At 40.0% G+C, this 27,564-nt stretch overlaps 1 protein-coding gene across 9 annotated transcripts in view; it reads left to right on the plus strand.

The window, feature by feature from the left end:
- The window catches only part of tenm2a (teneurin transmembrane protein 2a), a 433,542-nt gene that overhangs the window by 321,549 nt on the left and 84,429 nt on the right, over positions 1 to 27,564 (plus strand). For all 9 annotated transcript variants that reach the window (XM_049484477.1, XM_049484478.1, XM_049484480.1 and 6 more), the window contains one exon: positions 14,560 to 14,798. In XM_049484477.1, the coding sequence (XP_049340434.1) occupies positions 14,560 to 14,798 (239 nt within the window). The remainder of the gene's footprint in view (positions 1 to 14,559; positions 14,799 to 27,564) is intronic.

The following is a 27,564-nucleotide window of genomic DNA, read 5'->3' on the forward strand; positions in this document are numbered from 1 at the left end:
CTGCACTGTCTACTGTGGGTAGTAATGCCTTCTTCTATGACATATTCCTGGTACATGCATTTTATACACCTGAGAAATTACTCTGTGGCACCTGAGGACTGGTTTGAGAAATGTTGGCCTAAGGGATCCATAAAATAACAAAAACCCGCTGGTTTCGGCCACTCTCACCTCCAGTTCAAATGAGAATACATATACACATATCTGGAGTCCTAAACACATGCAGAACTTCTGTAGATATAAGCAGTGGTATTGCGTGTATGTTTGTGTGTGTGTGTGTGTGTTTGTGTGTGTGTATATTCTGTATAAATTCTGCGTTTTGGTGCTGTTTGATAGATCAGGTGTCTGCTGTAGGAATGGAATGGAGTAAAAGAGATTGTTTGGGCTGGTGGAGAGAGAAAGTGTGAGGGAGGGAGGATGGGAGTGAAAGAAGGAGAGAAAGAAGGGAGAGGGGTGGAATCAGTTTGCAATGGCATAAATGACTAAAGATGGCTGAGGCCATGCGGGGCGGCAAAGGCTGATTTCCAATCGCAGAGTGAAGCCTCTTCAGCAGCTGATGCCAGTTTCAATTCCACTCTCATCTCCGCACACACCGCGCTACGCTATCCTCCTGCTGTGCACTCACAGACACATGCATACACTCACACACGCGCACACACACACACACACACACACACACACACACACACACACACACTCACACATATACACACAATATAAGAAATATAAGATCTCTCAGAGGGTCGCGCCATCGCAATTTAGCCAGTGCAGAAAAACGCATTCACTTGCATGGCATAGGAGATGCTTTCGGAGATGTGCACAGTGGTTACAGTCTGGTTGATGTGTGTGTGTGTGTGCGTGTGTGTGTCACATGTGTGTATGAATATAGAAACCTTCTCCATCTGCTCGCAGTGTTTTCCAGACTCTCTCTTAGGATTCAGATAAACATTTTGCTGGTGCAACTCTAATCACTTTCTGCCCAATTTACACCTTATCGCTGCTGTTGTAACGAAACACCTGGGATCCTCTAAACGGTAACTTTGAAAAGAAAGAAAAAACATAACTTTAAGATAAGTGCTTTAAACTTAGATTGGAATATATAAGTTAAGAGATAGCAGTATGTAAGCAAATCATGTAGTGTTACCTTAAAGAACAGCTTGTGAATGCCCATACCTGTTTAAGTTGTGAGGTGCTATCTTGTAAGTAAGGTTGCAAGGTGATGTGAATTAATGGAGCGAGGCCTGATAGTGGGTTTCTTGATTCACAGTGTTGCATGGTGTATTGGTGGTAATGATTGTGACCAGCAGCATCTGGTAAAAATTGTCCATACAAAATGACAAGCAAGTCACAAGGAAGAAATAACAAATAACATCCACATTCAGTGGAGGAGGCCATATGCACATATCCTGTAGTTGAGCACAATGTTCTTTAACTTCCATGGGACATGGACTAAATGACTTTTGCCATGTCTTACTGACATGCATGGACAACTCTAGCCAGATGCCACCAGTCACAATCATTACCACACACTGCAGTGTCCACTTTGGGTGGCAATATTAGCTTTTTTTGTATCTATTCTTAGCTAACACATTACACTGTGGATTGAGGCACATTAAATGTCTGCACAACTTTGCGAATAGAATGTCGGGCATCATTCTAACATCATTATAACATCTTACAACTTATACACTGTGAGCATTCCCAACCCATCCTCTAAAATCACACTTTGTAAACCATTTACATTCTGCTATCCTATGATTTTGGCCTGTCAGTTTACAGATAATCGACTATAACCTAAGCTCACTTAAAGAACTGCAGTTGATATAGTCTTCATAGCCCCACTCATTAAGCACTTTATCAACGTTACCCTGCATGTCCTCCAAAGCATGCATGCATTCCCTCACATGTGTGCCTCACTGTCCTACTTATTAATGATGCTGTGTGATGTAATGATGCCACTTGAGCTAAGCTGACTGCAATTGTGCATTTGGAGCTGATATTTATTTATGAAAAAGACCTTTGCAATAGGGCAGAAAGCAGGAGAGGAAGAGAGAGAGGGGGGTTAAGGAAGAGAGAGAGAGAGAGAGAGAGAGAGAGAGAGAGGGAGAGAGAGACAAAGCATGAGAGAGAAATAGAGACGGGAGCAAGAAAATCGAGCGAGAATGAATGCACTTTGCCACCCCTTCACATTCTCGTAATTATCTGAAGTCCTTCTTTAGCATCTTAATTGTTCAGGTTCCCACAGCATTCGCTGGGGAGGACAGACTGTGAAAATTCTCTCTCTCTCTCTCTATTTCTTTGTCGTTTTCTCTCTCTCCCCCAACCCCTCTCCCTGGGTCTCAGACTCCATCCGTGGTTGCCAAGGTATCTGTGTGGGGCACATTTACATTCTCAGCTGCACACCAAGGCCAATTTGTTATCCTAACAGGAGCCAATCAGAGCGCAGGAGCCCGCAGCTCAGCAAAGATTTATGGGCCGTCTCCCTCCCCGCACGGGGCACAGATTGAATTCTGGGTACGGTGTACAAACCGCAGCCGCTGTAATTAGAAAACATTTCGGAGACCTTTGTTTGGGTATTTAGAGATGCGGCGGCTGTGGATTGTTGGATTGGTTTGGCTTTGGGCAGCCGATGCTCAGCCGAAAGAAGGCACTGAACGGAAAAGTGCTTTGTGTGATAAGGCGGAATGGGAAGATGCGCTGGCTGGGAATGGAGCTGTGGGAGCACATGTTCTCCTGTTGGATCTGTACGGGCCTCACAACAGTGCTCACACCATCCACCTTGTGTGCAGTTACACTGTATGTCCAAATGTGTGTGGACACCCCTTCTAATGAATGCATTCAGCTTTAAAATGATCACACACACACACACACACACACTTACAAACACTTTGCTCAGTATTTCCTCTCCTTAGCAGATAAATATGAAACTATGGGCATAGTTAATGGGTATCATCTCAGTCTTACTGTAGAAAATACTCTTTTAATCTTTAAAATATAGATGAGTTTCTAGTTTACAAACACTTCTAGCTTCTCATTCAACCAGAACTTTGGTAGTATCTCTCTATGAATGCACCACTAAGTCTGCTGTTCATTAAAACTTTTTTTAAACCCATTACAGTTTGCTGACCATGTCCTTGGAATTGTGTCCAGTTTACCTGGTTTTGTTAAGTCTGTCTATCCCAGATTTATTTAGCAATTTCAAAACCATGGTGGTCCTTTGGCACAGTCATGTGATACAGTGTGAAAATGAATGGGGGCATAATAATACCTCTTTTTTAAACAAGTTAGAATATGTCTACTTGTATGCAAATAAGCTGTTGTTTGTTTACGTGAATCATAAAACGTATTATTTCCAAGTACTTACATCTCCCTCATTCGGTGACTTGCAATAGAAAGCAGTTATAGATCCCTCCCTAAGACAAAGTCTGTTGGCTTATCCTGCTGTGTAGTGTCTTGGTTTCAGAAAAGGGATGGATGGATTTTTTACCTGGGTTTATAGGGATAGTAGAGACTCAAGTAGTAGAAATAGCAGTAATACAAAAGCTTGCAAAAAGTGAGTTTTGCTAAATATGTCACCTCTAAATATTTCCATCCATCTCCTCTGCAGGTGGTGTAGTTTACTGCAAAACAACTCCTTGCCATACTTGGGCTTTAGTGTAAAGAGCACTACTTTCTATTGCTTCCTGCCCCCTGGTTGGACATGCATGATGAGATTGCACAGGCAACTGGCTATAGGAAATACTGTTTTTGAAACTCTTTCAGTTGGTCTATTCAAATATTTCACTGGAACTTTATTCAAATAAAAATCACCTATATTAATTTTACGGCTTGTAGAAGGCAGTGTGGCATCCAAAACATTTGCATAGCAATATATCCATGCGTTTAAATTAATTTAACAAGCACTTAGAGTCAATGGTTGCTTACTTAAAGGTGCACCAGTAGTGAGAATGTAACTGGCCTTCTGGGTCTGGAGCTAGGCAGAGAAATCAGGGTCGAGAGCGAGCGAGAGAAAATATGTGTAAATGAAAACCTTAAGGAGTTAATAAGCTAACAGGTCAGTGTTTGACGCTAAGTGGGTGTTTGGTGATGAGATGTTCGCCACCTGAGTCACATCTACGAGTAGCAAGAGGCGCTTGGAAAGCTGCATTATTTAACAGAGCCTGATGATTGTCTCTTATGCACACACATACACACACACAAAACCAGAGCACACACACACACACTTGTCCAGCTTAGACAGGTCATTAATCAGCCTGCTCAGAGGACAGACAGGATGACCCCACCTATGTCTCCATCAGCATATCCAGAGAGAAAGAGAGAGGGAGAAAGAGCGCATGAGAGAGAGAAATGGAGGGAGAGAGAAGGAGAGATAAGGCTGTCAAAGCCAGCCTCCTCTTCTTTCTTACATTTAGTACTTCCCTGTTAAGTCTTGCCTCAGGCATTATTTCCTATTTTGCAATTCCCCTTAGCTTTAAAAAAAAAAGTGCAAAACTGCCAGTGTCTCGCCGCTGACCTCCACTTCACCCTGTGGCATCAGCTGTCTTTTTTTGGCTGAACCTGTCCTTTCTTCTGGCCTGCTTCTAGCCACTTCTCTTAACTCAACTGTATTTATTTCCTGTCCACCCCCACGTCTGGACACATCCCTCCACCTCTCTCTGTCTCTCTTTATCTCTCTCTCCCGCTCTGTCCTGCTCTCTCTCCGTCTCCTGTCCCAGCTGGCTTTGGCATGTCCTCCCACACACCTCCCAAACAGCGGTCAACATAAATCACTGTCACTTAGCTGGAGCGGCGAAAATCACGCTCGCTAATTTCATTTCACAATTAACAAATACAGCACCTCGTCAAAACTCCCGCAAATAGGAATTAAATGGACTTCACACACAGACACTGAACTAATGGGACAAGTGTCGGGTGGTAGATTGTGTGCACACACACCACACACACACACACACACACACACGCACGCACGCACGCACGCACACACTTACATACATACACTTTCCAATGCACAATTTAGAAATGTGTGCACATAATTCCCAATGACTGCTGCAATCAGCTACTTGACAGTAAGTTTAAGTTGCATCTGTTGCTGACACATATGTGCAAATCACACAAAAACACATACAAACACACACACACACACACACACACAACCATGGCTTATTTAGTCTGTGTAAAAACACTGAAGTAAAGTATCGCCATTAGAATACAATTCTTTGGAGGAGATACTGTACACATCAACCTATTGGCACCATCCCAGATCCCAGCATTCCTATGTTAGGGGTCTGTATGGGCAGCCCAACTGGGAACCAGAAAGCTTTATTTGTACATGACTTCAATGTTGTCCCCACATATTTATGTCACCGATGAGACCAGGAGGGGTTAAACCTGGGCCCCATTCCCACCTGGAACCCACCTAGCCCATGTTACACCCATGTTAGCCCCACATGAGAATGTTGGCTGGGCTCTAGAGGGTTAAAAAGCCCCTCCAATACTTTAAGTTGTGGATCAATGGAATCTGAACTCCTTTTGGAATGAGGGTGGTCCATTCAATAGTGATGGATAGGATGAGTTTGAGATTAAATGGGATGGCGTTCACTATCATCCAACATTGTGACCTCACTTCTGCTTACTAGTCACTGGCTGTCATAGTTGGTGTGTTGGAATGGATAACATCAACACCTGTTACTACAGTGAGTTCCCACATGTATGTATCAATACATAGGACTAATTTTATGATATATTGTGTTGTAGCTGCTGTATGCCTAAATGTATCCTATTTTTACTTTTAGCCTAAAAGTATCTATCTATCTATCTATCTATCTATCTATCTATCTATCTATCTATCTATCTATCTATCTATCTATCTATCTATCTATCTATCCATCCATCCATCCATCCATCCATCCATCCATCCATCCATCCATCCATCCATCCATCCATCCATCCATCCATCCATCCATCCATCCACGTAATGGAACCACATCTTGTAGAAACCTTCCTCTCTAGACAGTGGAAACAGCTACCCCACAAAAGCAAGATTAATGCTTTTTAATACTCTTGAAAAATGATTAAATGAGCAGGTGTCGGAATATATTTTTTCAAAACACAGATGTGGAATAACAATCAGCATGATTCATTTCTTGAGTCGCCGCTGTCAGCAGCTAAATGGCTTTTCAGGTTGACTTGAAAACAACCTTGGGAGTGGCGGCTGAGAGTCAGCCGGAGTGCTGAAGTGCTGAAGTCTCATAGACAAGCTGAGGCTGCCTGGAGGAAGCAGCGCTGTATTTTTGGACAAGCACCTTTACAGCCCGTCCGTCACCCTGCCCTCCAGCACAACACTCCTGCCTTCTCTCTCTCTACTGAGAGCTGTTTGACTGTCTGACTAACAGAGCTCCTGACAGACAGACAGACAGACAGACAGGGAGACAGACAGAGAGAAAGAGTAAGAGACAAAGAGAGAGAGAGAGAGAGAGGGGGAAAAAAGGGGGTCAGGAGGAAGCAAGAAATCAAGAAAGTGAAAAGAATAGAGTATAGATGTGGGAAAAGAGGTAGAGAGAGTGAGCTCTGAGTGAAAGACATTGTTAAATTGTTATAAATAAGAAACATCATGGAAAGATAAAAGAGAGAATAAAAGCAGCAAGAGAGGAAGAGTGTGGCAGGAGACAGGGAGCAAAAGAGTGGAAGAGAAGATAGAAGGAAAGAGAAAATGAGAAGAAAAAGGGAGAGAGATATTAAGAGAGAAAGAAGCAAAAGACAAAAAGGGAATGAGTGAAAAAGGAGGGAGTAAATGAGTTATAATAAAAAGAGGAAAGTACAAAAGAGGAAAGCAGGAGAACAGGAAAGTGTAGAAAACTAAAAAAAGAAAGACCCAGAGAATAAAGATATAGAGATGGAGAAACAAAGGAGATGTTAAAGATAAATAAAGAATAGAAATGCATACATAAAGAAAAAAGAAAAAAATGAACAAAAGTTAGATAATGAAGAGAAACTAAAATTTATTAATGAAGAAATGGAAAAAAGAGAAGAGAAAGTAACAGGGAAAAAAAGAGAAAGTAATAGAGAAAGAGTATGAAAACAATAAAGAGAAATATAGAAAGAAGAGATAGAAGAGAAATAGAAAAAGAAGGAATTGAGAACAAAAAGGAACATATTCAGAAAGAGAGATGAGAAATAGAAAAATAAGGAACTGAGAATAAAAAGAAACAGATAAAGAGATACAGAGAAAAAGGGGTTAGGAGGTAAAATCAGCTGAGTGAAGTACCAAAAGAAAATGATATGGATAAAGAAAAAGGTGGATTGATAAGACAGGAGAAATAAAGAGTGTAAAGTGGTGGCAAGAGGAGCAAATGAGGAAAAAGGAGATGCCAAAAACAACAAAACAAGAATTGAGAATGTGAAGGAAAGAGAGAATGCTAGATGGAGAGAGTGCGAGAGAGAGATGGAGAGAAAGGGAACAGGCTGTATGTGTTGCAGGACACCACGAATGGGAGGTGTGAGAAGAAAGGAGGAGAAAGAAGAGGGAAGGAAAAGAGCGATAGAGATAAGTGGAAATGGAGAGCAAGCGCTAGCAGTTTCCATCAGTGACCCAGACTCAAGACTCACGCTCACAACTAAGCCTCAAACACACCATTACCATCCTCCTTCAGAGGTGTGTGTGTGCGCGTGTGTGTGTGTGCATGTGTGTGTTCAATAACGCCCAAGGCAGCAGAGATTTGAGACACAGCGGTGAGAGCAGCTTTGTTATGTAAAGGCACCGTGTGGAATCCTCCACTGCCTCTCCTTCATTATTCCTGCAGCATTATTATCATTTATTATCATTCATTAGTGCCGATCCATTCTCCCTGCTTCTCCCACGGTGGCCAGGATGAAGGACAAAATCTCCCTGCCCCTTTCTTTTCTCACTCTGTGCTTTTACTGAGCTCCGTTTTCCCAGAAGCCTTGGGCTTGAGCCTGCGTGTCACAGGAAAGTGTGTTTGTGTGTGTGTGTGCTTGCATGTGTGTGTGTGTGTGTGTGCTTGCCACAGGAGGTCAGGTGCAGTCAGAAACAGAGGATAATGGTTAAGAATCTCAGATTGATCTGATCCTGCGGCTCTGACTCCACAGGGGCATCCAGAAAGTGTGGTGGAGAGATGACGTACCTCCTGAAGCTTTAACCCTTTAAATCCCATACTTAAGCCTGACACATCTCCCTTTTATGTTAATACCGTGTTTTTATAGTTCGTTCACTCCTTAATTGAGGTAGACCTTAGCTTCAGTCCAACAGAAATCTAACCAAAGACACACAGATAATCTAGTAGAATATAAAGTAAAAGATAATCCATATATATATATATATATATATGGAATCTGAATCATCCTACACTATGCCTCACCAAGCTGCACAATTGTGATTATACAATAATGTACAATAATCTTAAAATTCTGAACAAACCTGATATTTTTTCACAAATAAACATCTGACTGAGGACTTGTAGTAGTCCAAACAATTGTCCCAACCTAAATCCAAAATTCACAGTTCTGAACCGACATATTATAGCCCAAAAGATATAATAGTCTTACAAAAATTTTACCTAAAACAATTCTCAACAAAATTCTAAGCCATGCATGACTATAGTTCTGCAACACTTAAACTTTTTTTTTTTTTTTACCTAGCTGTCAGTATAAAGCAGGGAGGATGCGGAGAGCGGATGCAAATGCAAGTAATTTATTACAAAAACAGAAATAAAACAAGATAAACAAACCATACAAACAATAAATACACAGAGACTAGGAATTAAGGAAAACCATAAGTAGACGTAGAAACGTACAAGACAAAGGGAACAGGAAACACACACAGGCTGGAAAGGGAACAAGAAACACCTGGGCAAAGGTAACGAGGGGGTGGAGCTACAAATGAAACACAAGTGAAGGCACTAGACAGGGGCGGAGACACGGAAGAACACACCACAGAGCACATGGAGGAGATAAACAAACAAGAGGGCAGTAAAAACACTAAGATAGAACAGGACAGACACAGAACAGGGCCATGACGTGACACCAGCACAATTATAGTCTACCAAAATTACTACTGATTGATTATAGCCCTGCAAAATTCTATATTCTAAAAGAGCATGACTATACAGCCAAACCTGCCTGTTGTCCTGCAAAATTAAAAACTCTATTATAGTCAGAAGTTTGACCAGTCACAATGACTACCCTATAAAATTCTGAATTCTCAAAATAAAAAGTTCTGAAAAAGTCTGTCCAAACATGACAATAGTCATGCAAAATGCTGTTAATTTGTTAATAAAGAGAAAACAAAGTAGTCCAACAAAGAAATGGTCCAAATCTGGAGCCTGACAAAATACAGCTATAATCTCTAATCTTAGGATTTCTGTACTGTAGTTTTATACAGTTCTGTGCAAACTCTAGTAAAAGCTGAACATATTCTGGCTGGACAGATACTGTATTCCATCATCCCTGCTCTTATATCTGATGCAACAGTGACATGAGTTTAGAGAACAGGAGTGGAGTAGTGAAAAGGCCCGAGCAAAACGCTCCACAGCTCAGCTCAGCTCTGGAAGCGAAAGCTGCTACTGGATGATGTTGGGAAACATTAGAAAGCATCTCACTGAAAGTTGTTCTTAACAGAGCGGTTTGTATACTTTACCCCCTGTGTGTTAAGGGGCCGGTGGACTCGTGCGTCTAGACTTTTGAGGCTAGCCTGGGACACACCTTTCAGACAAGCACTCACAGCCCAGAAAAGCTTTCAGCCTCTCACTCTTTAGCTCCCATCAGAGTCTTAATGGAGGCCGGGGCCTAATGAAACAGACGCACCCGCTGACCCTGCTCTGCTTGATCCCCACAGATAATATATTTACTCTGGCCTTCTCTTCCGCTGGTTTTCCCTAGCCACCAGGGCCGGAGCTCGTGTGCGAGAGCCTTCATTTGCTGGAGACGCAGAGTGCTGCTCGGGGTGCTGTAATTAATGACTAAATGATTTTTTTCGGCACAAAGCTGAAAAGCGCGAGTTTCATCAATAACGTAATGTAGCGTGCAGCCGGCGTGGGAGTGGGTGTTAATGAGCCCATGGATGGGCTTGGGGGTGTGGGTGTTTGGGATAGGAGCATGAAAACATTCGCCAGACATTCCACCAGTCTACACTTTAAAAATAGTCATTCCTTTAGAACCTCAAGGTTACTCCAAGAACTGAAACATTCCTCTGTGCTTTTAGGTGTGCCTGGTAGAACTTTGAGGATATTTTAATATCAAATAACTCATTTGAATTAAGATTTGTAGAGGAACTTCTTGAATTAATTGAGCTAAAATTAACTTTTCTTAACGATTCTTTAGTACCTGTGTCTCTTCATACTTTTAAATAAGAGAACCTTCAAAAGTTCCTTGTGGCTCTTGTGCTTTTAGTGGAGTTATGTGTCATAACTAAGTTTTGGGAGTGATCCACGCCCTCACTCCTCCCACTTCCATCCCTATTTAAACCGTCACTTCCTCTCTACCTACTCATTGAACAAACCTCGCACCCACCTCCTCCCCATCTTCCTCCTTCTTTAATTTTATTCTCTTCTCATGTTTCTCTTCATGAGAGGGGGGGCTTCGGCTTCACGCTTTACAGCGAAGCTGCCCCGAACTCCATCCCAAATACTCTGAGTTCGCTCCCCCTCTTTCTTCTTCTCTGCCCAGTCAAGGGCGTGGGTCAATACTAGCAAAACAGAGGTTGCCCGTATGTTTCCAGACTTCCAAAAAAAAAATAAAAGGTCCACATGTCTTTAAAAGATCTATAAAAGTATAAGGACATGCATGTGATACATTACATTACAGAAATTCCTCATAAAGGGGACGATTTATCATATGTTTGAGAGTGGCCTAAATACATCATAGAAGGCATTACCTCTCACAGCAGACATAACATAATGATTGTGACCAGCAGTATCTGGCTAGAATTTTCCACGTGAACAGAAAAGCAACTTTTGCAGACCACATTTAGTAGAAGTAGAAGGCCTGACATGCATATCCCACAGGTCAGTGCAGTGTTCTTTAGTGTCCCATGACTTCTGGCATGTTAGTGTATGAAATCATTTAATACATTAATGAGACCTTGCATAAAAAACATGGCTATCATCATTAATGCTCAGAAACAGAGAAAAGAGTGAGTTTCAAACATATTTCTTTAATTTTAGATGTAAAAAAAAAAAAAACATTTTCAGAGCACCTGTCGTACTAATGCTGCTTGGTGCTTCATGCCAAGTCATGATTCAAACCAGGTAAAATCAAATAGAAAATGAAGTGAAAACAATCTTATTAATTTCTTAGTTGGTCGAATGTGTTTAGTTATTCTTATTTGGTTGAATTTGTGTTATGTCTCAAAGTTTATATCTCTCATGTACTTTAAAAAATGGTATCAAAATTGTAAATTAGCTGTTTACCTATTGAAACAGAACAGGTTATTTACTATCAGTTTAAATATGAAGTGAAGTCTGGGTTAATTTAACATTCTTAGTAAATAACACATTAATTACATGTTAACAGGGTTTTGAACGGTTATGAAAAACCTGGAAAACTCATGGAATTTTAAAATAGCAATTTCCAGGCCTGGATAGGTTTTGGAAAAGAAAAAAAAAAACAGAAAGTTTTGTAAAAGTCCTTTTTGTAAAATTTCCTTCTACCGATAAAGGAAAGCTATTTTGAGCTAACAGATACATCAGCTCAGAGTTATTATTGAGGATTGTGTGTCAACATAAAGATTAAAGATTGCTTAAACATTGCTTTTCTCATCAAATTAAAATTAAACCTACTGTAATTAATTCTGATCATAGTTTTTGATTTTTGGTTTTATTTTCCATGTCTGCACAGATGTTTTAAAAATCGTATGGTCATGAAAATTGGCTTGGAAGAGTCATGAAAATGTATTGGTTAAAAAGTGTATAAACAGTGTGTTAACCACTCTGATGCAAAGTGGCAAACTGACATGTTAGTCTACCACTTTACCACTTTCATATTAATGGATAAAATGATAAATTCGTATTCATGCCACCTCAAGCTGGTATCATAGACGTAGCTAAAGAGATTACTTTAGTGTCAGTAAGCATCTTGCTATTCACCAGTTTTGTTTATCATATACATCAACATAAAATAAACGCTATTCAGGTTTTTCAGCTCTTTGGTGCAAAACACTTCTTATAGCTCAATTCATTATTCTCAGCACATTCCTCTGAGTCTTTTCATCACTGCTCTGCTCTGTTAAAAGGCAGTGTTTGTGTGTCTGTGTGTGGGTGATTATGTGCATATGTGTGTGCTGTACCTGGAGCCTCCTGAATTATTGAGTACTTGTGTTGTGTAAGTGTCCCTCGGTGGGCCAGCAGCAGGCCTGCAGCGCTGTATGTCCGTGTGCCATATGTCCACTGAGTCACGCTGGACATGGTGTCCTTCACCCCACTGCCCCCCTGCAGCGCTCTGCAGCCTCCACACACACACACACACCCCACTCGTACACACCCCACACACACACCAAGCACGAGGGGGCAGATCCTGCGAGACAATCACGACACTTCTGAACCTCAGGATTGATTTGACATCAGATATTCACTCACACTATGTTCTGTATCTCCTCTACTTTTATTGTCTTTTCAATAAGACCAGATAGATTTTTTCTTAATGCTTTAAAATAATAGCAGTTTAACTTTAAATTCTCTCTCTCTCTCTCCCTCTCTCTCTCTCTCTCTCTCTCTCTCTCTCTCTCTCTTTCTCTCTCTCTATCACTCTTATCACTATCATTAACAAAACACTATGTAGTATTTATCGACATGCCCCATTTCTTTTGCTATAGCCAATGTAAAACAAATAATATAATAGACCATTATTATCCATATCTATCTGGCACCCACTATCAGGTCTCATTTTAATATGTGCTTTCTTAATCACAGCCTTTTTTTTTTATCTGTACTGGAAAAACACCATACACATCTACACCCTGAGACTCTTTTGCCTCTTTACTGTATATACTGTTTATTTGCACTCCTGGACACTTGTCACTTTACTGTACATCCTGTACACTTGCACTCCTGGACACTTTACTGTACATCCTGTACATTTGCACTCCGGGACACTTTACTGTACATCCTGTACTTTTGCACCCCTGGACACTACACTACGCACCTAACTTAAATATAATACTTGCACATGTTTATGTTTATGTTTAATAGTCATATCTACTAATACCTCCTATACTTAGTTTATTCTTTTACTGCACTACCTCATATCTACGACTGTTTACTTCCACACTTTCTATAGTTTTTTTGTATTTATATATTTATGTATATATTTTTTTAAGTCTCAATTTAGAATTTTATCCCTCAATAAGTGTATTGTACTACACTTATTGTTTGTTTCTACTGTGTATTGTTTTTGTTTCTACTGTGTTGTGTAATTGCTACTGGCTGCTAAATTTCCTTCGGGATCAATAAAGTATGATAAAGTATCTATCTATCTAAAGTAGCCAGTGTTTAACCTCACTCACCAGATAACACCTCACAACTCATATTTGCATAGTGCTATCCCCTGACTTTTGGACTGTCAGTGTTTTGTCCAGTAACAGCTATAAATTACCTTTTTTATATATTACTCAGATTATCAGACTTAGAAGCATTGAATTAAGTCAATAAATATAAAAATATATCTATTTTAATTCAAATTCTAATTTTAGCTATCTCTTCATTATAAATTCTAAGCTATTGCTGATGCGTTTTGCCATTACTGACCATTATAGATAAGAAATGCTCATTTAAAGGTGGTAAAAGGTTTTTACTTTATCTCAAAGAAGGATTTTTGTTCCACTCCAACTCACAACACACAGAGATTTACCAGAAATATGGACCATCTGGGCGTCTCTCAGGACCAGGTGGTTTTAGAACATCACTCTTGGGAACTGAAGTAGAGTGTAGATGTGTGAGCTGGCTGTAATTAGACATTTACAGCATTTACATTTTTTTTTAAGAATGGCTAGAAACCTGGTTTCATTCACACTTGTGTTCACACATCCTCATGGAAAGTTATGGGGTATCATTCATTCATTTTAAGTCTGAGCAAGATTGGTTGATGCCTCTGTCACAGGTTGTTCATGATTAAATGTGATATATCCTGTCTCCTGATATTCAGAGTAATGGGAGTGACAGCTTAGATGTCATTTTCCATTGTTCTTTTCTTAACACCTTTACCCTTTTGCTTTCAACCAAACCTTACTGGTGGAATAAAAGTATTACTGCAGTACTTAAAATACAAGTATGATGATTCAGTTAAATTTACATGAACTAAAAATTGCAGACATATTTTTTGCTTCTCCGAAGTCATTATGCTCTCTCTGAAGGCCTAGAAGGGCCTGGGGGGACCCTCTGATGAAACTACTGTGTAAGGAATATAAGGAATTTATTCACTCCTTACACTTATACCCTACAAGAGTGAGAAGTGAATGTCTGCCTGGAAACACTGATGAGTTTAAGATTAAATTGAAGATTTTAAATATAGACTTTTCTATCCTGTAAAATAATCGAATGCCTCTCTCCTCACCAGGCACTTCCTGTTTAAGACGTCGTCAGGGACGACACCCCTCTTCAGCAGCTCATCGCCAGGTTACCCTTTGACTTCGGGCACGGTGTACTCCCCTCCACCTCGACTCTTGCCCAGAAACACCTTCTCCAGAAGCGCCTTCAAGCTGAAGAAGCCCTCGAAATACTGCAGCTGGAAATGCGCAGCCGTGACAGCCATCGCTGCCGCCGCCCTGCTGGCCATTCTGCTGTCATACTTCATTGGTAAAGTCCATGTTCCATTTTTTCTTTTATTTTAAGCAGTTGCTGAGATCACCACTTCATCATGGTAGTAGGTCCTGGAATGAAACTCTTAAATGTGAAGAATATATATATAATATATATATTATTTTTATGTCTTTTATTGGGATAGGGACAAACGTGTGAATCATCTGCATATCATCTAGACTAGATACTTATTGCTGTTAAAGAATGTAGCTTTGAGGGATGGCTGAAAGTAATACGTAGCAGTGGGTTTGCTTGTTCTAAATTGCATCCCTTTCAAAATTAATCATAATTGCTTGTTGGATTAAGAGTTGTTCGGTCTATTGGTAGTAATTTTGAGTAGCTTGATATTAGGAATGCACCATATGGGCAAAAAATGAGATGTGCGGTAACACAGTTGGATAATGTGAAATGCAATAAATGAAGATCCTAAATTAGTTAAATATTTCCACTTGGCTTGGTTGCACCCATTTTTTTCCAGGCTAAGAAGTAGTTTAATGGTTTTCCTTATGGAATTCTACCTCACTCTACCTCACTCTGCCTCCAGCCTAGTTATGTCATGTGATTACAGTCTGCAACCTAAAGAGCTCCTTCGTTTGCTGCAGTATATGGACAAAAAACGGAAATGTGCTTTTATATGCCTATATCGATGTGAAATGCAGAAAAGTAAGATGTTAAAGTAGTTTTAACTTCATGAAGAGTTGCACTTATTTTTTCCTAGCTAAAAAGTAGCTCAACCTTGCTCTGCCTCCAGTCTAGTTATGTCATATCCATGCAGTCTACAGTCTAAAGAGCTCCCTCTTTTGTTGCATGTGGATATTTCATATTCGTTTTGCTGTTGTTTAAGGCATTTTCGCAGCTCTTTTTAATGAGTTTAGCATGAAAATGATATAAACACAAAGTATCATACAGCCCTAGTTGATACTTAAAGACACAGGTTGTTCCCTTGTTGCTACAGCCTACATATGTGTATGAGCGTGTGTGCTAGCTTCTGTGTGTGTGTTCCCATGATTGTACTGATTAATCCAGATGCTTCCGCTCATTATCGGATGTGCCTGAGGAGGAATGCTCTCCAGCTGATTCCTCCTGATCTGCTTCTGTTAGATGTCCCTGTCTGCTGTTCTTTGATGGACTGCATTATTCATTGGTCCACTCGTAGCTAGTTTATACTTCATTACTGTTCCACACCATAGCATCGGGCGCCCTGTGTCGCCAGACTGAGGCCGTGGAAAACATTGTTGAAAGGGTTATTATTTTCTTAGCGGACGGCTTGACCTTCCTGACATGACTTTGTGTTTGAAATTAGCAGAGAGCTGTACCTTAATATCTCTTTTGATAGATTTCCTTGTGAAGTGATAAAGCGGAGGATTATTTAGAGCAGAGTGGAGCTCATGTTGTAAAGTCTAATTTATAGAATAAATTAAATGTATGCTTTTGTGTCAAATCTGTGGTTTAAGCCTAATGCACATGTACCCTACAAATAGCTGTGATCCCGGCATCATAGACTATGCTGTACCCTGATGTGCACTGTGATTGGTCCACTGAGCATTGTATTCCCACATGCCCATTTCCCCCTTCTTGGGGTAATTGCAGAGCAACACAGACACATCAACACGATCCTCTAGTTATTATGATGGAACTGTGAATTCCACTGCTTTACTACAGATAGGCTTTATAAATGGATATTTTTTTAATCCATTTACAAAGCTTAGTTTATTTAATTCAGTTTTCTAAAAATCGCTTGCTTGAAAAAAATATATATATATATTATTTTTTTGTTTTGTTTTTCTATTTTAGTTTTATTCATTTCCAATTATTGACTGGACACAAAGTGTTTAAATTCAGCAATAAATTGGAAAAAGGGGCATTCTAAAACATTTAACAGATAATGTTTGTTGCCTTTTTACTGTGTGTTCTAGAACATCAGTTCTAAACTTTTTTTCCCTGAGACCTTTTTTGGTCCAGAGTGTTTCTCAACCCTTTGTGAGTCATATTGAGTCATCTTAGCAAAAAAGCTAAACATGTTTACCATGTTTACCATGAGGGTTTGTGACTATTTTAAGAAGCATGACTTTAGACCATGGTGTTCTACCTGCCTCTACCTGTCTGATCATGCAGCCCAACTGGGTCCAGCTGGGTGCCAAAAGGTTTTGTTAATGGGTTCTGAGCCCGGATAAGTTTTTTAACGATTTTTAAAGATTTAACGTTTTTATTTTTGTTATAATGTAAGATCGGTTACGTTGAGTTTACTCAATTTTTGTTTGAGTAATTTTTTAAGTAATGGGCAATAAAAAATTGAGTTAGCATAAATTAAAACATCAAGTTATTACAACTAAAGGGAAAGTTGATTTATTTCTAAGGAAGCCCGGAGAGAATAACTACACACTGATGGTGAGTGTTAGTCAGAAACTGTTGGACACACCCAGTATGCAAATAGATTGCGACAGAAGCCAATGGAAAAGAAGCTGCCAATGGCAACACAGACTAAACTCAGTTATTAGAAGTTGGTTCAACTCAAAGATCTCAGTTTAAATAGTACAGTATATGTGCCCACAAATGTTCAACTAACTCAAAATAGTTGAGTAATGTTTAGAAATATCCAATTTTATCTAAAACAGACTTAAATCAACAACTTAAATCAACTTAAATCAACATCAGACTTAAATCAACAACAAGTTCAAACAACTTCTGGGTTTACAGTGTAGGCCCCATCAGGTTAGCAATGTAAATTGGAGCCCAATATCAAGCTGGAACCCACCAAGCCCAGGTTCCATCCATGTGTGCCCCACATTAGCATGTTGGCTAGGTATAGGCTTGTATCTGTGTAGTTACTAAAGGATTACATCCTTTATTGTTTTCATCCCAGTTAACCCATCTTTAAATACACGCTCAGTCAAGAACTATTTCAGTGTATTAAAACATAATACATGATTTGATAATACATAATTTGCCTTGGTTTGAGTTTAGTTCACAGTGGCTTCCATTACAAGCCTCCACCTGAACCGCAGAGCTCAGCACCAGACGCATTCCTCCTGATGTCCCCATCATGTCCCCTCTGTGCCCCTTCCGTGTCCGGCTCTAAAATCCCTGAGCTGAGGGCAGATGTGTCACCCACCCGGCCCACCCGCTCCCCAGAGACAGCGCTCAACAGATGGGGCAGTCAGCAAGTGCAAGAATCAGCACAAGTGCCCTCGCTCTGCCCCCTCCGTCTCCGATGCTGTATTCAAATATCCGCATGCCTTTTCTGCGTCCTTGGGCGCTCCGTGTGCCTTTGTGCTGGATCAGCCGGCAGCCCCTCAGGCTCCTCCGGCCCCCCTCCGCTCCACACAGTCGCTCATCCAGCTGAATGGAGCGCCGGCTTCGCTTTACAAGCCCAGCGAGCATCACACAAAAATACCGATGCTTGAGATTTCTGTCCACAATAGCCAGAGGCGAACAGGTGGCATCTTCATATTGCGAGAATGAAAAGGCCTGTTGTAGCTTTCGAGACGAAAACAAGAGTGTTTTTTTTTTTTTTTTGCTTTGTCGGTTATTTCAGCCGAGCCATTGACAAAACTTTCTCACAACACGGGTCGAATTTAACCTTTAGAACATCGTAACAATAACAATAGCATGCTGTCATTTGTGATATTGATTATTCCTCACTCAAACTGCTGTTATAAATGCAGATTCTAAACTTTCAGCAGATACTGCATTTGTGTTTGTAAGCAGAGCTAAAGGTGCTCCTATATGCTCTGAATTTTATTAGAAGCTATTGTGCATTCAGTCTTGTTTCATGGAAGGAAAAATGCCCTTGAATTTTTTAAAACAGATTTTTCTTTACTTGACAACCAAATAAATTGGAAAAACTTTGAAAGTACAGACTTAAAACCTGCTCTGGAATGCAAATTAAATGTAAATCGAATGTGTTAATTGGGAATATTCTAATTGTGAATACCAGTAAAATAACACAAAATTGGTTATCTTAAACTGAGCATGTTTCAGGACAGGGGTATTTATTTGTCATAGGGTTACTGGTAGGATAAAAATTGGCCATCAGATGTTAAGTGTGTTGAGTGTGCTGACTTATTGTAATACATTGATTTATCATTGTTTATTCCATTGTTTCATGATCAACGATCCAATAGAAATGCTCCAAATAAAATGTTAATTAGGCACTTTTCTAATTGTTATTTTGGAGATGTTGGAGAAGATTTTGCTGTTGTTGTTGTTGTTGTTGTTGTTGTTTATGACAATAACAATATATATGTTGTCTTTAAAATAATCTGAGATGTGTTTCCTAAAAGCTATAAATATTAGTGAATAGTGTTAATGAGCAACCTAACAAAGAATGTGAGAAAAGAACAAATCCGTTTTGCGTGACTTTCCAAAAGTGCATCATTCTGTATGTTTGAGCATCCCTGTTCATATTACATGTGCTGTTAGTTTTCTAAATGAAAATACCTTTAACACATTGAATATATATTTTAAATATATGTAACATATTAAAAAATGCATAACAGTTATGTTTGTTTCCTTTAAGGAATCTCTTCCCTTATTTGCAGTCAGTATTATACTTTTGTAATTTTATTTCAATTCATGGTTTAATTACACATTAATTGCTTTCTTGCATGTGAATAAAAAATATATTCTACACATTTTGCACACAGTTTCTAATTATTTTTTGAATTTATTTTCAATGCTCTATTACTTTCACACCTACCAGAATTAATGTTTATTTGTATACATGATACAATCATTTATTTAATTTGTTAAATTTGCTTTAGAATTGTCCTAATTGTGCATTAATTACACTCCGAAAATTAAACACTATTTGATTTAACTTGCAAATTGCAATTTATTATAATTTCTACCTTAGAATCATTTTAGAGATTTTATATTTGTTTTATGATACACATTTTATTTATCATTTCTATGATTTCATGCAGATCCCTTCTACTGAGAATGAACAGCCCCTGGCTATTGGGCTGCAGGCTATCCCTATTTAAATAAAGTATTTAAGTGAATAAAGAGTAGGTCAGGTTGCTCTTTAATTTGTGTGCAAGTTCACACACTGCTTTGGGTATGGAGGCTTTGAAAATGCTTGTTAGTGAACAAATGTTTTTTAAAATGAGTTATTGAAGTAAATGTTAAGCACATAGTGTATAATTTTAAACACGTTGGTATGTGTAGTTAATTATGCAATTTTGTAATCACAGTTAAATTTTACTGAAAAATTACAGTCACTGTTTTTAGGTTAATAGGAGACCTCTTGTTGTGAATTGTTTGCCAGGCTCTGTCTGTAAACAGTGTTAATTGGAGTTTTCTCCGTTTCTGTGACTCTTCCTCAATACTTGGTTAAACCAAAGACTTTAATTGCGGGCCGACTGAGACAAGCTTAAACTCCTCCTCCAACCTCCCCAGAGTGTGTGGTGTGTGTGTGTGTATATGTGTGCAACTTAACAGTGAAATGTGCCACTGCAGCACTTTTGTTAATGCAGACAGCGACTACAGCTCCACTGAGATTAGCCCAACTGTCCTAGGACTAGCGGGGCGAGAGAAGGCAGAGCAGCGAAGAGAGACTAAGAGAGAGAGAAAAGGAGAGTGAGAGAGAGAGAGAGAGAGAGAGAGAGAGAGATAGGGAGATACACTCTGAATAGAACCATAAAACACGTGCTTCCAACCACGACCTGTAGCTATTTTCCACATACACACACAACTGAAGAAAAGAGAAGAGAGAACATGAGACAAAATATAAGAAATTAAAAGATGAGAAAAGAAACCGAAAAGTAAGACGGACAGAGAAGGGAAGACAAATGTAGAAACGATAGTGTGAACAAGGTGTAATAAAAAATTATGTACAGATGAGAAGTGAAAAGGCTTTGTTAAAAACAGTGATGTACAGATGAAGAGAGTATAGAAACAAGATGAGATGAAAAATGAAGAGATAAAAGAAAAGAAAAGAATATTGAGAAAAGACGAGAATAGTAATGTTGATAGATTTGTAGGTAAGAGAAGAGAAATATTGAAAAGAGAAGAGAAATTTTGAGAGAAGAAGAGCCATGTAGAGAAGAGAAATGTAAAGAATAAAATAGAAGTTAAGTTTTGAGATTAGAAGAGAATAAAGGAGAATACTAGATATGTGTTGAGATAAGAAGAAAAGAGAAATGTAGGAAGGAGAAAAGAATAGAAGACAAATGTTGACTTAAGTAGAGAAAGAACATAAGATAAATGCTGACATAAGAAGTGAAAGAAGATGAGAGAGATGTAGAAAAGAGAAAAGAAAAGTAGAGAAATGTTGACAAGAAGAGAAAGAAGACAAGAGAAATGTTTAGATTAGAAGAGGGGAAACTTTGAGATAAGAAGAGAAGAAAAATTGAGATAAGAGGAGAAGAGAAATGTTGAGAAGAGGAGTAAAGAAAGGAGGAATTATCATTCCGTGCACTTCTGATCTCTCACTCATCACTGCGTGGAGAGGCTGCCACAGCAGGGAGGCGGTTGCTAGGATACAGGTGAGCGGTGCTGATGCAAAAGAGGAGAGGGTCTGTCATCACGCGTTGCGGAGACAAAACGCTGCGCGGCTCCCCTGAGCTCCGTCTGCTCTAAAGACCGCCTGATTCCCGGGGATCAGCCGTGATCAAACAGAGGGAGAGAGGGATGGAGAGAGCGGGGAAAGGACAGGGACAGATGGAATGTGTAATAGCGATAACGAGGTTTAGGCCCCTTCAGGCTTCAGCCCTGAATCCACGGGCTCTGGTCTAGACGGCAGACGGACGGTCGACGAGGCGAGGATCAGATCACTACGAGCAAGCAGAATACTCCTAGATCCACTGGACAGAAGGAGGCCACACACACAAACACACACACACACACAAACACACACACACACAGAAACACACACACACACAAACTTGTAATTCCCATTCAGAAAGTCAGAGCTCCTGAGTCGACACTCATAGCAAGAACAAGATGCAATGAGTGTTTTGAGGATTATAAGCAGATTTTGCATTTTCTCTTTGTATATTCTAACCATTCCCATGTTATAGTCACTATATGCAGGGAGGAACACTTGGATAATTGGGTGCTTTAGTCATGCTCTGTAAGAATGTGGAGGTTTTTGATCCAACTGTGCATTAACTAAAAAAAATTAATTCCTTTAAAGTAGGCATTTTTTCTTTTCCTTGAGTGTTTGGGACTAGAATATGATTCAAAACATATTTGAGAGCTTTAGAGCTTTTTATACTCACACAGCAAGAAGCACTTACTCTAACTGTCCATCTTTTACAGACTTTAAATAGTATGAGCTAGAAAAGAGGATGTTTGAAGTGGAAAAATTCCCAAACTCCCTGTTGTTAGAAAAGGAGGATTAGCAGTGGAGGTAAAAAGTGTAGACCATATGTTTTAGAGCTGAGGTGCTTCTGCTAACAGTTTTGCTTCTTTTTTAAAAAGAAAGTTTAATTCCGGTTATTTCAGTTGGATCAGTAAAATTCTGTTTAACTGACTAGAATTCAGTTCAATTTAAGATAAATTCAGTTCAGTTCATTTCTGACCAGTTTAATTCAGCCTAGTTAAGTTAATTTCTCGTCAGTTTACTTAATTTAAGTTAAGTTTAATTTGCTTTAGTTATTAGCTCCTTTTGGTGAGTTTAGTTTAGTTCAGTTCAGTAGAACCAGTAGACCAGTAGGAACCCATACACATAATTGATGAAGCAACTGACACACACATGCAGATGCACATACTGTAAAAGTCTCAGTAACACTCATACCCCTGTTCCACTGACTTTGTAGAAGCAGAAGTAACAGGAGCAGGAAAGAAATACACTTGACCTTCATCTTTCATTGAAACTTGAAATTCTGCAGGTTTTATATTGGTCCGTGCGGTGTTTACATGATGTAAAGGGCAGCTGCCATCTTCATAATGGCGGTACAAAAAAATATTGGAGTTACCGGGAGGTTATTTACTTATGACAGCGATGGAAAACAAGCACATAATAAATTGTGCATGCTTGCACTGGCTTTGCTGGTGCCCTTGAGCTTAGGAGAGGTATGCCTGTGCGTGTGTGTGTGTGTGTGTGTGTGTGTGTGTGTGTGTGTGTGCAGTGTCACCTCTGTGTACACTGGGACGCTGGGGTTGCTCATACATCAGTGTAGACAGGCCGTGTGGCGAGTGTCATAGAAGTTTTTTTCTCTCTCTATTTTCTCCCACTGACTCACACTGTCCCTAACATGAGCCGCTGACTATCTCACCAGCACCTCTCTATAATATCTCATGGTGGACATGGCCGTGTTATTGAGTCGCTTACCCTCCCTTCACAATGCTGACTGTAGCAGGACACCCACACATACACACCAGCACACACACACACACACACATCACCTCCAAGCCTGGGAACTTTCATGCCCATCAACTAAGTGAAAGTGGCCCCCTATATCTGATTTTTTCATACATATTTCTATTTAATGTTACCTATATCTGGCATCACTGATGTGCATGCGAAAAACAGCAATGCTTCATGTGAAGTTTCGGTTTCACCCTTGCCAGAGAGAAGACCAAAGGAGCTCTATAGGATTCCAGCTTGCTGTAAAAATGGCATGTTATTCAGCCAAAGATACTGCTTATATTCTGCCACAGATACTGCCACAGATAACTGCTGTTGTCCATTTTCCCTGTGCAAAACATTAAGTTTTTTAGTTTTTTTTCCCTTTTTTTCTATTTTATTATTAGATAAAGAAACATTTATTTTATTTAATTAGTCCCACAGGTCAGTTCGATTTAGTTTATCTCACAACAAGCAGTCATTCACTGCTGTTGTCCATTTTTCATTCTCCTTAAGTCAGTTTTCCCATATCTTTATGTGTAAAAGTGACATTAATTCAGCATCATGTATTGAAGTGGTCCAAATCAGATTCAGTGTCTTTCTTTTGCTATTCACACTGCCACACAAATGCCACATCTGTGTTCATGAACAATACTTTCTTTAGGCTTGTGTTTTCAGTGGGAATGGTCCCCCAGGCTACTAGAAAAGTGTGTGAGAAGTTTATGTGTGTGTGTGTGGATACAGTTTGCATCGAAGCACAGCTGCTTCCCAAGTGTCCTTTTGACCCCAAGGTGACCTCAGCATGTCACTTCACAGAAGGCCACTAGGAAAGTGAGAGGAAAAACGTGCATGAGAGAGAAAGAGATATAGCCTGGTCAGGCAACATTAGCATATGGCACATATGGAACAGGAAGCATATGGTGTGTATGGTGCGTCTGTTTCAGGAGCAGCAGGGTCTGTTGCTGCAAAACCTGCCCACTCTTAACAGACTGCAATAGGCCAAGAGGAGTCAGAGCAAGGACAAAGGGACAGAAGTTCAGGGAGGAAGGAGAGTTATCTTAAATTACAGGCCTGTTTTCCCACAGGGGATTTGAACAGATACAAAGATACATTTCCTTTCAGTCCAGTTGTGTAAGCTTTATTAGAATTATCAGATTTTGTCTCTCTCTCTCTTCACTATTGCCAGATTAACCTGGTATGCCTCATGTTTCTCTCGGTGATCAGAAGAGTGCAGGTACATGAGCTCCCTGTCCGCGGCTGCTCTGAGCAGTCACACACTGTCAGTGTGAGCTGTGATACTGAGACTGAACCGGCCAATCATACAACCCAGACAGCGGCGGGCCCCCCATTCCCTCTTTTCACACGTCTCTCTCTCTCATTCTCTCTGTGCATCACTTCCTTTCAAATGACGTGCCAGCTCTGAAGTGAAGCTCTTTCATCCATCTCCATTGCTTCTTACTTTCTCCGTCTCGCCCTCCCCCTCTCCCCATATACCTCTGTCTCTCATTGACTGACTGGTGGCTTCCTTCAGATCAAGGGCCTGTACGAAACGACAGCAGCCCCGTCTAAAGGCACCACTGAAGATTACCTCATCGGCCAGCTGTAAAGAATTAATGACTCTTTTTGAGGGTGTTACATTGATTCCGGCTCGTCCTGCCAATCCGTTAATAATCAGTGGTGAGATTTAAACCCGTCTGCTTCTGTGATGTCTCCAATCAACCGGGGCCTGAGCGAGGAGGCGGCTAGCTAGGGATTTGTTCAGTAGTAGAGTTTGTGGGAGTGTGTGTGTGTGTATGTGTATGATTGTCTGTCTGCTCTGTCAAAACTGATTGTCAGTCTATGTCCATGGGCGCGTTTTCTTATATCTTGCAGCATCTTGCAGGATGGAAAGATTTGAAGTCTCTGACCTCAGTGATTTAGCTGCATTTTGATTTGTGGGGGATTATTAATGCATCATTATTCAGTTGTATTTTCTGGTAATCTGATCATGGCTCATCATCTTTTCATTATTACAGTATCTACACATAACTGATACCAGTCTTCCTTTAAAAAGTGTGCTAGTTATCACAGTGGCATTTACCCAGACCATGTATTAAACACCCAGGTCTAAGAGGCATTAAGGTGCTAGCAAATCTGCCTCTAACTGAGTTTATCAGTCACTAACAGTGTTAGGCAGCAGACTGGTAATATGTATTTTTCTCTGAAGCAGGTTTACACATATGTTTACTTTGCAAAGCTTTCTGATTGAAAAAAAAGATTTATCTACAAGATTTATTTGATTATGTGACAAACAGTTCAGAAATAATAGTTAAATATGTATGTGCATGCAATAATTATGTAATTATTAGAATTGTAAAAAGCACTTTTTACTATTACTTTTTGCACATTTTTATTAATAAAAAATGATACACGGCACTAAATGGCCTCCTCCATGTTTAGCTCAATAGAAGATAGTTATTAGCTTAAATATGTCATGGTGAGCACAGAATTGCAGACACATGCAGATACTGATAAAACAATACGTTTATTATAAAAATAAACAGATGTAAGACGTGGTTGATACACAAAATGGGTAATAACCAGAAACCAGAGCAATGTAGACAAAACCATACCATAAACGAGAGACAGTCCAGAGTTCATACACGAGAGATCCAATGTCAGAGGTAATCCAAGAGGCAGTAGTGAAAACACAGTCCAGGTAATACACAAGCAATCCAATATCAGAGGCAAAGGCAATAATCGGCGTCGAGAAAACAAAAGCAAGGTCATACACAAAATAAACTGAGACAAGAGATAAAGTAACGCTTTGTAAAGAGGAGAACCTACAATACGCGGCGTGGGTGTTTGTGTGGAGTGCTCTTTTATAGTGCCAGTAATCAGTATTCGGGAGCAGGAGGAAGCAGGTGAGGTGTCATGTGATCAGGTGTGTGCGTGATATCAGCGGGTGGTGCATTCTGGGTAATGTAGTTGTTGACCTGAGAACCTCCATTAGAGCTGGGTGTGGAAGGGACAGAGGAGCTAACAGCACCAGATGTGACAAAATACAGGAAAAGCCCAAAAGTCATTGAAAAGCAGTATGGAAATTGATCATGAACACCTATATTGTGAGTGAATTTAAACAGTGTACTAATGGCAAGGTGCCAGAATTGATCTGGGTTTGAGTGAGGCCTGATAGTAGATGCTAAATGGATGGGAGAATGGATAATAAGAAGGCATTACCACTTTTTTTGGTAAACATTTTGTCCTGCAACATCTGTCTACAAATTGCATTCACTTTTAAAGCAGGAGGCCAAGGTTGCATATCGCAGAGGTCAGTGCAGCGTTCCTTAGCTCCTATTTTACATGGCAGAAGTCATGGGACACTTGTTTCAGTTCCATAACATGGCATGTCAGTGTCTTTTATTATGATTTATGTATTTTTCACAGTTTTGCATTAGTAATAAAAGGATGTGCTCCCAGTGTGTCTGTGAAATATTCTGGTGCAGCTCGAGAGACAGAGCACGTACACACACACACACACACACACACACCAGCAGACTCGCCTTAATATTTCATAGCTATCTCTTAATGCATGCTATCAAAGACCAAGCATTAACTCTATCTCTCTTTCTCTTTCTCTCTCTCTCTCTCTCTCTCTCTCTCTCTCTCTCTCTTACACACACACACATTGTAAAAGTCTGTAAAAAAAGAAGTGAGGAAGAGTGTTAACTACAGCACCAGTGCACACTGAACCAGCATAATACTAATTACACTACTCATTCATTATACATTTACTCAGCTGGTTCCAGTTGCACTCTATTATATTTTGATTCAAACAGTATTACGCCTGTAATAAGCTTCTGGATCGGAGAGAGACAGAGAGAGGTAGAGACAGAGAGAGAGAGAGAGAGAGAGAGAGAGAGAGAGAAATGGAGAGAGTGATGAGTTAGGGACTCATAAAAAAGGCAGACTCTAAGTGTGTGTGCACTGTCTCACTGTAGCATTGATCTGGCTCAGGATTTCAGCTGCCTCTCATTTCCTGTCACTAATGTGAATAGATGAGCTAGGAGGAGCACCATCTCACACACACACACACACAGACACACTGTAATATAGACCTTACTCGCTGTCTCTCAATCTAAGCAGGAAATAAGGTGTGTGTGTGTGTGTGTGTGTGTGTGTGTGTGTCTGCCCAGTCACTCGCTCTTCAGCTGAGGGTAGCACTGCAGTCAGCTTTGCTGAGAAAACACACACTCTGCACCTTTTGTGCATTTTGTACATTTTTAGGACAAAAAGATGAGCATTTTTGTGACAGTCTACATACTTTGACTGGCCAGCAGATCCATCAGGGCTTGATCCCAATTCTCAGCAGGTAACAGCAGGTGCGATGCTGACAAATGCTCATACACACACACACACACATACACAAAATGTGTTTTACTTTATTTAATAGGACTGACACTGCCATTACAAGCAAAGAAGTGTGTAAGC

This window comes from Astyanax mexicanus, chromosome 10 (genome assembly GCF_023375975.1).
Source record: "Astyanax mexicanus isolate ESR-SI-001 chromosome 10, AstMex3_surface, whole genome shotgun sequence".
NCBI lineage: Eukaryota > Metazoa > Chordata > Actinopteri > Characiformes > Acestrorhamphidae > Astyanax > Astyanax mexicanus.